The sequence below is a fragment of the Charadrius vociferus genome, unplaced genomic scaffold (assembly GCF_000708025.1).
Source record: "Charadrius vociferus isolate BGI_N301 unplaced genomic scaffold, ASM70802v2 scaffold312, whole genome shotgun sequence".
Classification (NCBI taxonomy): Eukaryota; Metazoa; Chordata; class Aves; order Charadriiformes; family Charadriidae; genus Charadrius; species Charadrius vociferus.
Window position 1 is genome coordinate 1,166,614 of NW_009647214.1, and position 12,490 is coordinate 1,179,103.

Sequence of the window (12,490 nt, forward strand, 5' to 3'; positions counted from 1 at the left end):
AGAAAAGAAAAACTAAAAAAATAAAAAAAAAAAAAAAAAAAAAAAAAAAAAAAAAAAAAGGGGGGGGGGGGGAAGAAAAAGAAGAATAAAGAAAGAATGAAAAAAAACGCCCTCTTCTTAAAAGCTCGAGCATCAGTCACCATAAAGTCTGCCAATAAAACCGGGGGAAAGACGCTCCCCTTTCTCGCCTCTGCCTTTTATGTACTTAGTCGTGGTATCGCCTCTCATCTGAAAGGCGCTCGCTGAGCCTTGATCCTCTCCCCCCTCCTAATTCTAATTTTTGACACTCCAAACTACCCGCCTAATGACTCAGTCATTAAGGGCGAGACGTTGGGCAAGAGGTTGGAGGAGGCGGGTGAAGGCAAGAGCTGAGGGCTTTGCACCTTTCCCCAGGAGAATCTTCTCCCCTGATATTTTGTGTGCAGATGAAAGGGAAAAAAATAGGGTGCTGGCGTGTTACCCCCTACCTCGCTGTCTCATCCAGGCATCCCGGGATGTAGGAATGGGCAGAGGGGACACCTCCCTTCACCTTGCTCTCTCCTGCTCTGGCAAACCGACTGGAGTTACCTGGCCAGCCCCCACCTGCCCCTAAGGGTGCCTAAAGGACCCCTTCGCCCCCTCCCCAGCACCCACGGCCCCCCAGCCCTGCTGTGTGCCGCCCCAGGGGCAGGCAGGGCCGGGCGGAGAGGTTGTCCCTGTCCGCTCGGCAGCTCCGGGCTGTGAAGGTGGTCTCGGTGCGGCGGGCCCCGCGCCCAGCCGAGGGCAGGGCAGATCCCCTCCTTGTCTTCCCTTTGTTGTCCTCTTCCTTCCTTTTTCCCGGCTCTTCTGAACCTTACAAGAGCCTCGGGACTCTTGTAATAGCCCATCATTGTGTTCAGATCCTAATGCACTGTCATTAGCACTGTTGTCTTTTTTCTCCTCTTTTCTTTTCTATTCCAAGGGCCAATTTAAATCGCATTAAAATCCTAAATAGCTGGCTTAATTAATGGCTCTCGCGGCTCCAGCTGAGATAATCTCCAGCCGACTAAAGCCGAATCGGTCGGCGACTTTCAGCTCCCCGGGAGTTTCGGGCTGGGGAAGGGGACGGAGGAGGCTGAGCAGCGGGTTAAAGCGGGCTCTGCCCGGGCTCCGAGCGCTCCGCCGGGCCGGGAAGGGAAGGGATCCGGATCCATTAGGTCTTGGCACCAGCAAGACCTTTGGGAGAAGTTTGAGGAAGAGATGTGAGATTGCGGGTTGGGTGTTTTGGGGGTTTGGGTGCTTGTTTTGAGTTTTCTGTGGGTTGGTTTCTGTTTGCTTGGGGTTTTGTGCTGCTGATCTGCACAGGAGTCTTTTCTGACTGTGCACAAAGGGGAGATGGAAAGCCCCTGGGTAGAGTTCCCACCTGCTTTGGGGATCCGTGCTCTTACCCTCTCCTGCTGGGGTAGAGGTTGTGTATTAGATGTTTTCTGTCTCCCTTTTGCTCCGTTCAGAGCTGTGGGCTGTGTTGATCTGCACAGTCCCGGCATGGCCTGCCTCAGTGTAGATTTTGAAGCCACGCACACATGGGGTGCACACCACGCCAAGCAATCCTCGGCATGCCACAAACACAGCACACACCCGGGGAACAAAGTGTGTAAAAAGCACAACACAGGTGGACACACTACACACGCAACCTGCCGGCGCGTCCTGCGGGGAACACAGCTCCCCCCCTCCAACATCACTCTGCTCCATGCAGAGCCCACTCGTGGGACACCACAGGCAGAGCTTCAAACCCTCACCACACCTTCACACACACAACCCGCACCCCACACAGCCTGCTCACACCTTCCTCCTGCGGCCCCACAGGCCCATCCACACTGTCCAGCACCACATAGCTATTTTCCCAGTCCACTGCCCCAGAAAGGCATTGAAAAGTGCTGATGAGTCCTCATGGCTTCTGCATAGGAAAGAGGAATGAAGCAGGTATCTTTTCTTTTGGCTCTGGTTTGGGTCCTGTCCTTCACCCCAGGACCTGTAAGAGTGCTCCTGTATCACTGCTGATCTATCTCGCTGACAGAGGGCTAGTCCTGAGCGCCTCAGATTTAACAGTCCTTTGCATGTTGATATGACCTTTAAAGTTGTGTTCCACAATCCCCCTTATCTATATTATCCTGTTTTCCACCATAATACCTTGCTTCTCCCAAGCTGGTTTTTTAGCAATGTCTAAACTTAAAACTCTTAATACTCTTAAGAGCCTTAAAAACTATGTGTAGCTAAGAGGCTGGTCTTAAAAACTGCTGGCCATCCTCTCAGTCCTACTGAATCTTCTGGTTTATATTTAAAAAAACCCACCATGTTTTGTGCATGCAAGCATGTCTTTGTTTTCTTAGCATGAATGTTGTAGTGAGGGACATTATCTCGGAATTGTTTATGTTCATGGAATGAGCTGGTTTACATGACTACTTACATGATGCAAAGTCTGTACACCTAAGTGAAAGCAAAAGAATAACTGGGAAAAGAAAAGGAAAATTTGTTTTTCCTAGCAAATGTAGATGAGTTTTAGAATTTTGAATATTTAGTTCCCGAGATTAATGACTGGGTGATGTGAAGATAATTTGGAGAACATTTTAAATTGCTTATAGACCTTTGGGAACTGAACATGGGATTAAATAATACTGACAAAGTCTATATGGTTAACTGCTTGCTTAGATTTGCTTCTTGCTAGGGAAAAAAAAATGCTGAGGAGAGGTAGATTTTCATGTTTTCATTTTGTAATATACTGTAAACTTGCCAGAATTTCAGAACAGAGTAGAAAATATACTATAAGCTGGAGATTCCTAGTAACAGCACCTGTAGATATAAATAATGGACTAATAAAAAGCGTAGCATATTATTAATATTTTATAGATGATTAATCTGTAGGCACTCACGCATGCTTATACTTGATAATGTACACAAGCACACAAACATGTGTATATCCTGAAAAACAAAATAAACAGTATTTCTGCACTGTTGTTACAGTATTTCTCTGCAATTGTCACCAGTATATTATGATGTTTCCTTCCATAACTGCATGATATTTATGGGTGAATATCTTTGAGAAAGGGACTACCTCTTCTTGAATGAATATAAAATACCCATCATATTGGAGCTGTTCGGATTAATAAATTAGAAATGACCTCGCAGATATAGGGATGTGTGTAACTACACAAAATTTTAAAAATTTACACACATTTTAAAATAAATGTTTGTATCTAAAGTGTAAAAATCATCCAGTGACATCAACTGATATTTCTGTCTCTCACTCCTAATAAAGCAATAACATTACTTATGAAAAGCATAACACGTGAGCATATGGATTTTGTCAATGAAAAGATGCACAAATACTTAACTGTGAGGGTGTGAGGGAGACTTGCATTTCAGCAAATGCCCAAGTGCGTAACTACATCAGAATAAATCATTGTACTCCGGCCACCTTACTGTCCTTTTCCTCTATACAAAGGGAAACCTACAATCAAAACAGACCAAACTCTTTTTGCCTCCTGCATTATTGGGATTTTCATTGTGTTGACAAGACTGATGGGTTAGAGTATGGCTCTGTTGTTCTCCCTGCTGTCATCTACACAACCCATCATCAGCTTGTGTTGGCATTTTGTACTGACTTGTGCTATGTGATGGGGAGACAGGAATAAGGAAGGGAAAATACTCTCCCCATGTTTGCTGTGACTACCTTTTGCAGTTTCACGTAGCCTTACTTTTGTTCATCCTCGGCTTGGGAAGCAAAGCAAAAGCACAGTTCACACAAAGGAATATGTTGTGCTGAGCGTGAAGCAGTCAGCTTCAGGATTGGGCCCCAAAAGTAAGCTAGCAATAATGAACATAGACTTTTGTTATTTCTCTCCCTCAGACCACTTGCCAACAATTATAGAACAGAATAGAATCACAGAATAGTTTGGGTTGGAAGAGACCTTTACAGGTCATCTGGTCCAGCCCTCCTGCAACGAGCAGGGACGTCTTCAACCAGATCAGGTTATGTATAATCTCCTGAGGTGATTCGGTAGCTGAGGCAATTCAATATGGTAGTATTAGGCCCTGGGTCTTTCACCCAAATGTGATCTGCTGCACAAACTGTATCTCTTCCTCACCCATCTTTTTCCTCTCAAACGATCATATTTGTTGAAATCAACATGAAGATGACAGATCAGAGGGTAAAACTCTGTCATGAAGAAAGAAGAAGTAATTGAATTGAGTTGGATAAAAGAGAAGCCCTGAAGAAGGGTTTGAGTGCCTGAAAGCTTCCCTTCTTTCTTTCTTTTTTTTCCCAAATCTATCAGCTGCAATAGAAAAGATATTCCTGCTTCATCCAATTCTTGTCTTGCTTGTGTCTTTAGACCTCTGTGGCTGTAAGAGCACAACTACCACCATTTACAGTAATCTCTAACACAGTACCTTCTGGCAAGAGATGATGTCAGACCAGACCACGTAATCACTTCTGTAGGAATAAACGGTTGTCCTAAAAAGAGTCTTTTTAACATTCACCAGCCCGTTTCATGTGATACTCAGAGCGCAAAATTTCTGAGGCAATCTGCTGGATGATCCTAGCATTTATCTCACCTCCTGCCTGATCTTTTTCTTTTTCCTAGCCTTGCAGTAGGACCAAGGGTGTGGGTAACCAGTCAGGGAGCAATGGTCACAGTTTTCCCTTATTTTTGTACGCTGGTGGGCACATAATTTCGCTGTGGCTCTGTGTGAGGCTCTTCATCTGATGAGCTGATGGGGTATTACATATCCTGACACCAGACAGTAGTCTGTAAAGGTTTCTAAAGCAAGGAAAAGCTGCTAAGAGGAATAGAGATCTCCAGGTTGAACTGCTAGACTCATGAAAGGAGTTATTTCCATTCTATTTTTGAGGGCATTTTCTTCTGCTTCTTCAGCCGGTGGCTGTTAGCATCCCACCCCTCATACCCTGTTATGACAAGACCAGCTCAACAGTTGAATGAGGACTGGCTTTTCCAACAGCACCAGCAGTGGCATTGGGTTGACCAGAAAGAAAAGCTAGTTGTTGCCACTGCTTAGTGCAACTTAAAAGTCGCCTTGTCCTCTCCTCATTGAGCTGCACTTCCTCACAAAATCATTTGTCCACTCTAATGCATGATCAGAATACAGGGAAGGAATATGCTAAAGCGTGTGTGTTTGTCAAGAAACCTAACCCTTCATCTTCCCGTGTGGTTGCACTCATCCTTTCCTTTCTCTTTCCAGCGGCCCTCCTTTTGTTTACTGCTATGCCTTTTTCTGTTTACTGCTTGGTGTAAAGGCCAGGACTTCATCCATCTCTTCTCTAAGGTGGTGTTTATGGTAGGAGATCCGTGCCTTCAAAACTGCACACAGTTTGTGACAAAGACGTAGCTTTGTCTGGAAAGCACCACACAGTTCTCTGTTGCTGTGTCAATGAATAATTAATACAGTGAAGTAATTATACGCAACAGATTTTACCTTCTTGTAATTTTCAACTTGCTCTCCATGTTTCTGGAAAGCAAATGACTTCGATTTGTTGTTTTCTTTTACTTTTAACCCATATCGTCTTACCTGGAATTGCTTTGTTTAAGATCCTGTTGCATAGGCATATTATTTAAACATTTTAGACTGTAAACAACCTTCTACTAAATGGTAGTGAGAAGTGTTCCAGTAAATTGTGGTTAGGGTAGGAGCAGCTGCAGGGTAACAGGTTTTTGGATTAAAGGAACAATTATTTAGCTGGCATAAATGGTGCGCATACTGGCTTAACCTGGCAAGAAGATAAACTTTAATATGACACCGATTTCAGTGCAGTCTCACTCATTATAAAATTTACAGACTTATTGAACTAAATAAATATGTACACATTGCTACTGTTTTCTTGACACGTATATATGTACAAGTGTATGTATGCATTGTGTGGCAGGAGATGCCAAACAAACAAATCTACTCAGCGTTAACACTCTTCACAAATATACCTGACAGACCAGAAGTTTGAAAATGTTGACTGAAAATATTTATAGGTTTCTGCGCAGCCCTGCCTCAGATGCGAATAAAAAAACAAACTCAAACACACACACACCAAAAAAAAAAACCAAAAAAAACAGAACCATTTCAGACATGTGACACCAGATTTCTGTATTTGAGCATACGAGCTCAATAGTTGTAGTTTTGAGCTGTGCAAAAATTCGTTTAATTGCCCTTGATGTGTCTGTATGTTTGGTGATGCATGATTTGGCTCTATACTCTGTCTGAGAAGTGGACACTAATATCTATCATGTAGCATAATTAGAAAAGTCATAAAATATCCTGCTGTACTGAGTCAGGATCTCACCCATCTGGGATTTACAGCAAGAGAATGTTCTTTTCTGGTTTTGCTGTCAGCACAAATGTTTAAATATACCTTCAAGAGCTGAAATATTTGGAAAGAAATTCTGTTTGCCTTATGTAAACAAGCAATAGTCCGCCTTTAATGAGGTTTCATCCTTCAGTTAGATTCCTGTCTCTGCTAAAACTGGAGCATACATAGTCACCTTAATTTTAAAAGGGATTACATGTGGAAGAAGAGAAAGTAAAGGTGTTAAGATTTGTCTAAACTGAGCTATTTTTTTTCCTGTTCTGTTCTGTTCTATTCTATTCTATTCTATTCTATTCTATTCTATTCTATTCTACTCATGTTACAGAATTTAGATTACAAACTAAAATTTTTAAGCCTAATAAGGTGAGCTTTTGCCATGCAAATAGATTAGGGTGTTCACAGGAAAGGTGAAATTATCATGGTAGTTTAAAAAATAGAGTATCTTTCCTTTAAACATGAATGATGAGCACAGATTCATTCTTCTGTAAGAAGGTCTTTATCCCAGCAGCCTCACAGAAACCGTCAGAACTCCTTCTAGTAGTGCATTGAATTATATGATATTTTATATCACTGTCATATGCAGCTCATTCTTTTTTTCTCGTCTTTCCCCCAGGGAAGAATTGTGCATGCAGTGGTAAGATTTATTTCTTCCACAGAATTTTTTCTTGCAGTCAGGTTGCAGAAGGCAGGTCAAAGAAAAGTGTTTTGCACTTGGTGATAAAATATGTTAGTCCCTAAGATTATTTTTTTTTCCTGGGAGTTTGTTCTATCCTCTTGGATCAGTTGCAGAGAAAGTTTTCTCTCTTGCTCTCTCTCACATATTAACTTCAAGTTAAAAGCTCGATTTTGCCTGAGGAGTTATTGACCACAGTCTTCATTGAAAGATTTGGTGATCATGCAGCAGTTTTAGACCCAGGCCAAGTAATTGCCACTTTCAAGAAATAAACAATTCCAGAATTAACCTGAGATAAATTGATGTAGATTTCAATCATTAATACCAGCTGAGGATTTAACCTAACTTTAGAAGGAGTATATGAAAGTTCAAAGGTGTGGAAAGCTGTTCTGGCTGCAAATCACTGCAAACCTATAGTGCCGTTGCATCTTTGTGATCGTAAACACTGCTATGAGAGTTAAAATGAAGATTTCCCATTGAAACCAACATCCTAAATTTTTCACCAACTGCATTTTTTAAAATCATGAGTGACAACTGAATCTGGTTCCATCTTATGTTGTTAAATCATACTAGATACGAGAGTCTTTCAGTGATAATATGTAATTTTTACTGAGCATGAAATCAAATGATGTCAAATAGCCATAATGATCTACTTTGACTATAAAGCGTATGAGATCTAATAATTCACATTTCCCAGACTGAAATGTAAATCCATTCATCTTTCTCAAAGCAATAATGTGATACTATATTAAAAAAAACAAAAAAACCCCCACACTTCCCTAAAAAAAAAAAACAACCAAACAAAACCAACCACAAGTAAACAACAGAATTGTTCTTCATGATTGAATTTGTCAAAACATGTTTTCCCCCGCTTTAACGTTTCTTTTGTTTCGTAGGTGGCACCTGCGTTGTTAACCCCACTGACCTGTTCTGCTCTGTTCCTGGTCGCTTATCTCTACTCAGCTCCACTTCGAAGTACAAAGTGACCATTGCAGAGGTGAAGAGGCGCCTTTCACCACCAGAATGCCTCAACGCTTCCCTTTTAGGAGGTATTTTGAGAAGGTAAGTGGAAGGTGAGAATAACAAATCCTAGACAGTGCTGTAATTTCTGTAATTTTATTTCCTACAAAGAGGTTTTGTTCTCTTTCCCCATTTGGACATGTGGTCATGGTTTGGGAAAACAGAAGGAGATGGATTGAGACTGAGCATTGTTTCTAGAGGAATTTTCAAAAAATGAGAAAAATGGAGACTGTGTTTACATTTTTCCCAGGAAGTTTACATTTCTCATTGAACTGATTGGTTTTTTTACCCTCCCTCCCCCCGCGATCAGAGATGGATAGTTGTCACTTTGCCTTATTTTGAATGAAAAAAAAAAAAAAAAAGACTCTCAGTGTGTGGAAAACTTCATCAGGGCTACAAAACTGACTTCTTGTTGAGAAACTGTTTCAAAGTAAATTGTTTTACCGAGCGTAGTTACAGCCCTCACTCATCAAAAACCTAAACCATGGAGGTGTAGGGAGGCCTTTTTCTCCGGTTCTCCCTTGCCCACGTTTTGAGTATGGAAAAGATAAACTCAGCAGAATACGCTGGTTTTCATTTTCTCATTCTGACATATTGGAGGAGAAGCAAGTAATTAGGTACAGTTTTGCCAGTGACCCTTCACTGACCAGAGTAGACACCTGCAGAGAGCAGTAGCAGAGAGGAGGAAAGTGTCAGACTGTGCCTCACATTGCAGGTGGAAAACAAGGAGGCAACTGTAATTCAGCCAGGCACACGTAAGTCGCAATGTCCCTGAGGTGTCAACTTAGATGGCATGAGCTACTTGAATGCCCTTTGATCAAAACTAGCTGGAAACTCATAGGCTATTTCACTGCTGTCACTGAAGGCCACACTGATCCTCGTACTTATACTGAAAGTCATTTTAACCAACCTGCGATATTCTAAGGTATGTAGTAGTCCAAGAGCCACCTTGCAGAGTAAGGACCATAGATCGCAAAATTGTTTCAGGGGCACAAGCCCCATTTGCCTGCCTCTAAAGGTATTGAAATCCAACATCTACATCCACAAAAGTTTTCCTCTGTTACTGGTTCACTTTGGAGAAGCCTTTAGGTGATAGTCACAGAAATATTCACTTTAAATACTCATACCGCAGGCTTCATCAATACCAGTACAAATTAGTGAGAATGTCAGGGCACCAGCCTGAACATGGGGTCTCATTTCTCTCTTCTGTTAAAATTCTGGACTGGTCCCCATCTGTTTTTGGACCAAATAACACTCTTCCAAATCAACCCTGGGCATGGTTTAGGAGGTAGCAAAAGCCAAGGACTAGTCCCAGCCAGCAGTTCGGATGGGCTAATTCTGTTTTACAAAGCAGAGCGTGCAAATGAACATATTTGGTCAGGCTATACCTGTAGGTGTCACAGCTACGGAACAGAGTCACTCTGTAGTTGACCAGCAGAGATGTACCAAACCCAAATCTCATTCATGGTTTGCCCAAGACCTGCCTGGGTTGGTTTTGCATCCTGTCAGCAATCACCACCTAGGTATTTCCCCAGCTAGTTTTTCTTCAGAATGAAGTGTTCTTAGATGACATTTCCTGACATACAACATAGCCAAAGTTGTGGTACCTCTTAGTGCATAAAAATGACCATCCAAATGGTGGTGTTCCGAGTTTGGTTCTTTCCTCTGCCTGAAGGAACTTGAACCTGCGCTTCAAAACATCTAGTTAGGCATGCTTAATACTCAGTGATTGGTTATTCTAAACTGAGGGCCCCTCAATCTCTTTTGGGGCTAATCAAATATTTATTGAACAAAAGCAAAGGTGTAACTGTAGTGATGACTCTGTTATCTAGTGGCCAGGTCATTCATTTGGGATGGGAGAGATCTGGGTTCCAGTCACTGCTCTATTCAATGTTTAAGCATTTTAACCTGAGTTATCAGCTGCCTGCTGGCTGCTGCAGTCGTTGAAAACACACAGGTTAAAACACACAGGTTAAAATTCCCTCAGGCTGAGCAAGAAATTGAACCTACATCTGCTGCATACGTGCATATGTCTCAAGTGCTTCAAATACTGAGGTACTGCAGTAAAACAGGTGTGGGATGCACCAGGGACCATTTAGTGAGAGCAAAGTGAGGCAGGCATTTAGGATAGGGGCATAGATAACCAGCGATGGCTGGGATGTTAGCTCCAGCATTTTCTATTGCCTTATCCTTCTTCCTTGCAAGCGCTGGGCTTTCTAGACTACATTTCTAAGCACCCAGGTCTCTACATAAATTAGACAGGGGTAGCTGGAGCTGGGTTCCACATAGACATCTACATTTGAGTAGCCATCTGGCTTCCTTTAATAGTCAGGTGAGAGAGATGGGTGAAGTCCCCTCATTCTAGACATCAGTTTAATGACGTTCTAGAGGTGCATGTTTCTCTCTCGATTGTCTTGGAAACCTGAGGTGGCTAAATTAGATATAAGTGGCTACATTGTCAGTGTGGTATATTCAGTCATTGCAATCCCAGGCTCTGTGCCCAAATCAGGACCATGGGTTCCACTAGGTGGAAAGCTGTCTGAAGATCTGATGTCCCTGTGGCAGGCATTAAAATGTCTAACTTTGTCAAAGGACCAACATGAAAGACTTACACAGTGCGAGCAGGACGTTACAAATTCAGCTCTGAAAGATTTTCCGTTGGTGTTATTAGTGCAGGCATTACCCCCCACATTTTTCAATAAGGTGTGTACAATTTCTTGGCTTATATTAACAGGGGGGAAAAGTGCAGAATAAAGACAAGTTTCTCTCTCTTACTGTTCTCTCGTAATAGAGCAAAATCCAAGAATGGAGGACGCTGCTTGCGAGAAAAATTAGACAGACTGGGACTGAATTTGCCTGCAGGAAGAAGAAAAGCAGCAAATGTCACACTCTTGACTTCCTTGGTAGAAGGTAGGGTTTATAATATTGCAATATAATATAAAAAAGTATATAAATATAAATAATTTAAAAGTTTCCTTGTATACAATGCTTTTCAGCCACAATGTTAAATATCATAATCTGTATGTTGTACAAAGAGGAGAATTGACATGTCTAAAGTCACAGAAAGAATGAATGACAAAATGGAAGTTCGCTCTGAGATGTCTCGGCTCCCCACAAGTGGTTTGGTCCTGCAGTTTCCTCAGCATTGATCTGTGCTTTCTGTGCCAGGATCTGACTTACAAATCAATGATCCAAGTGTTCTTGTGAGAGAGATGAATGTCTTATACCAACTCTATAAGTAGGTTTGTTTATCCTCCTTTTATTTTAACTTGTGAATTTCCTGGAGCTGATCCAAAGATGTGATTATTTTTTTTTTTTTTCCCATAAGAAGGCATAAAATTTAGACAAGACTTTGCCCCACACACATAAATGAATGAAAACTGTTTTCAAATAAACTCTAGACAGGCCCAGGAGATACTTTCTTGGCCTTTATTTGTTGTTTAAATATCATTCACCAAATACTGCCGGGCTCTTCAAACCTTCAGATGGGAGATGCAGGTTCAAACCCCTCAGGCAAAGGGAAGAAACTCTACCTGAATCTCTTCTATTCTGGGTGAATCCACTAAGTACTCGGTTTGTTGTCTGGCTGTGAGTAGCAGCTCTGGGAATTTCAGATCCCTCCTCCTTGATATTGAGAGCACTCAGCTCATCCTAAAGGTCAACACCTTCTAGGATCATAACCTGAAAGGTCCATACAGATCTAGGCAAGTAGGCTGAGGTCTCAGCACATATTACCACAGAATCACAGAATTACAGAAAGGTTGAGGCTGGAAGAGAACTCTGGTGGTCTTCCAGTGCAACCCCCCTGCTCAAAGTAAGGTCAATTAGAAAAGGTTGTTCAGGGCCTTGTCTAGTCAGGTTTTTAGTATCTCAAAGAATGGAGAAATAGTGCTGCATCCACAACAATGGATGTTTTTCACTGTCTAAGAGGAGGGACTAAGGTTGTCAGGGGCCACTGAGCACACAGAACTGCAATGGGGCTGCTCTGAAATACAGGTGTGGCCATATCACACCTGCTCATAATAAAGAGAAAGCCATAATGGAGTGACAGTCTTAGAAACGGAAGTTTCCTCCCTGGGTTTAGAGCAGTAAGGGCTGTTTCTACCCTCATAGTCCTTCATGCCTCTTGGGTCTCAGCAGGGAAGCATAAACAGAGCTATGTGGCCAGCTACTCGTTCCTTAGAAAGGATGGAGGAAGACTTCTATCAACTGCTGGCTTGGGGTTGATGGCAAAATAACTTTTCCTGTAAGTCAGAATTAGAATCCTTTTTCCCAGGGATGGAGCTGTGCTTGCTTCCTTGCCCTTTACTTAAAGCTGATAGCAAACTTATCATCAAGCCTGTGGTATTGTTTTTGTTCTTGGACTGCCTTAATGTGAGTCCTAAAGATATATAATGAGGAGGCCGAGCTTACCTTGACAGAGACCTGTTTGTATAGACGTGCTAATTGTGAATTTTGTCTACTGG

At 42.1% G+C, this 12,490-nt stretch overlaps 1 protein-coding gene across 1 annotated transcript in view; it reads left to right on the plus strand.

The window, feature by feature from the left end:
- The window catches only part of TFAP2D (transcription factor AP-2 delta (activating enhancer binding protein 2 delta)), a 48,877-nt gene that overhangs the window by 8,901 nt on the left and 27,486 nt on the right, over positions 1 to 12,490 (plus strand). Inside the window, exons 4-5 of the mRNA XM_009895911.1 lie at positions 7,901 to 8,066; positions 10,816 to 10,934. Of these exons, the coding sequence (XP_009894213.1) occupies positions 7,901 to 8,066; positions 10,816 to 10,934 (285 nt within the window). The remainder of the gene's footprint in view (positions 1 to 7,900; positions 8,067 to 10,815; positions 10,935 to 12,490) is intronic.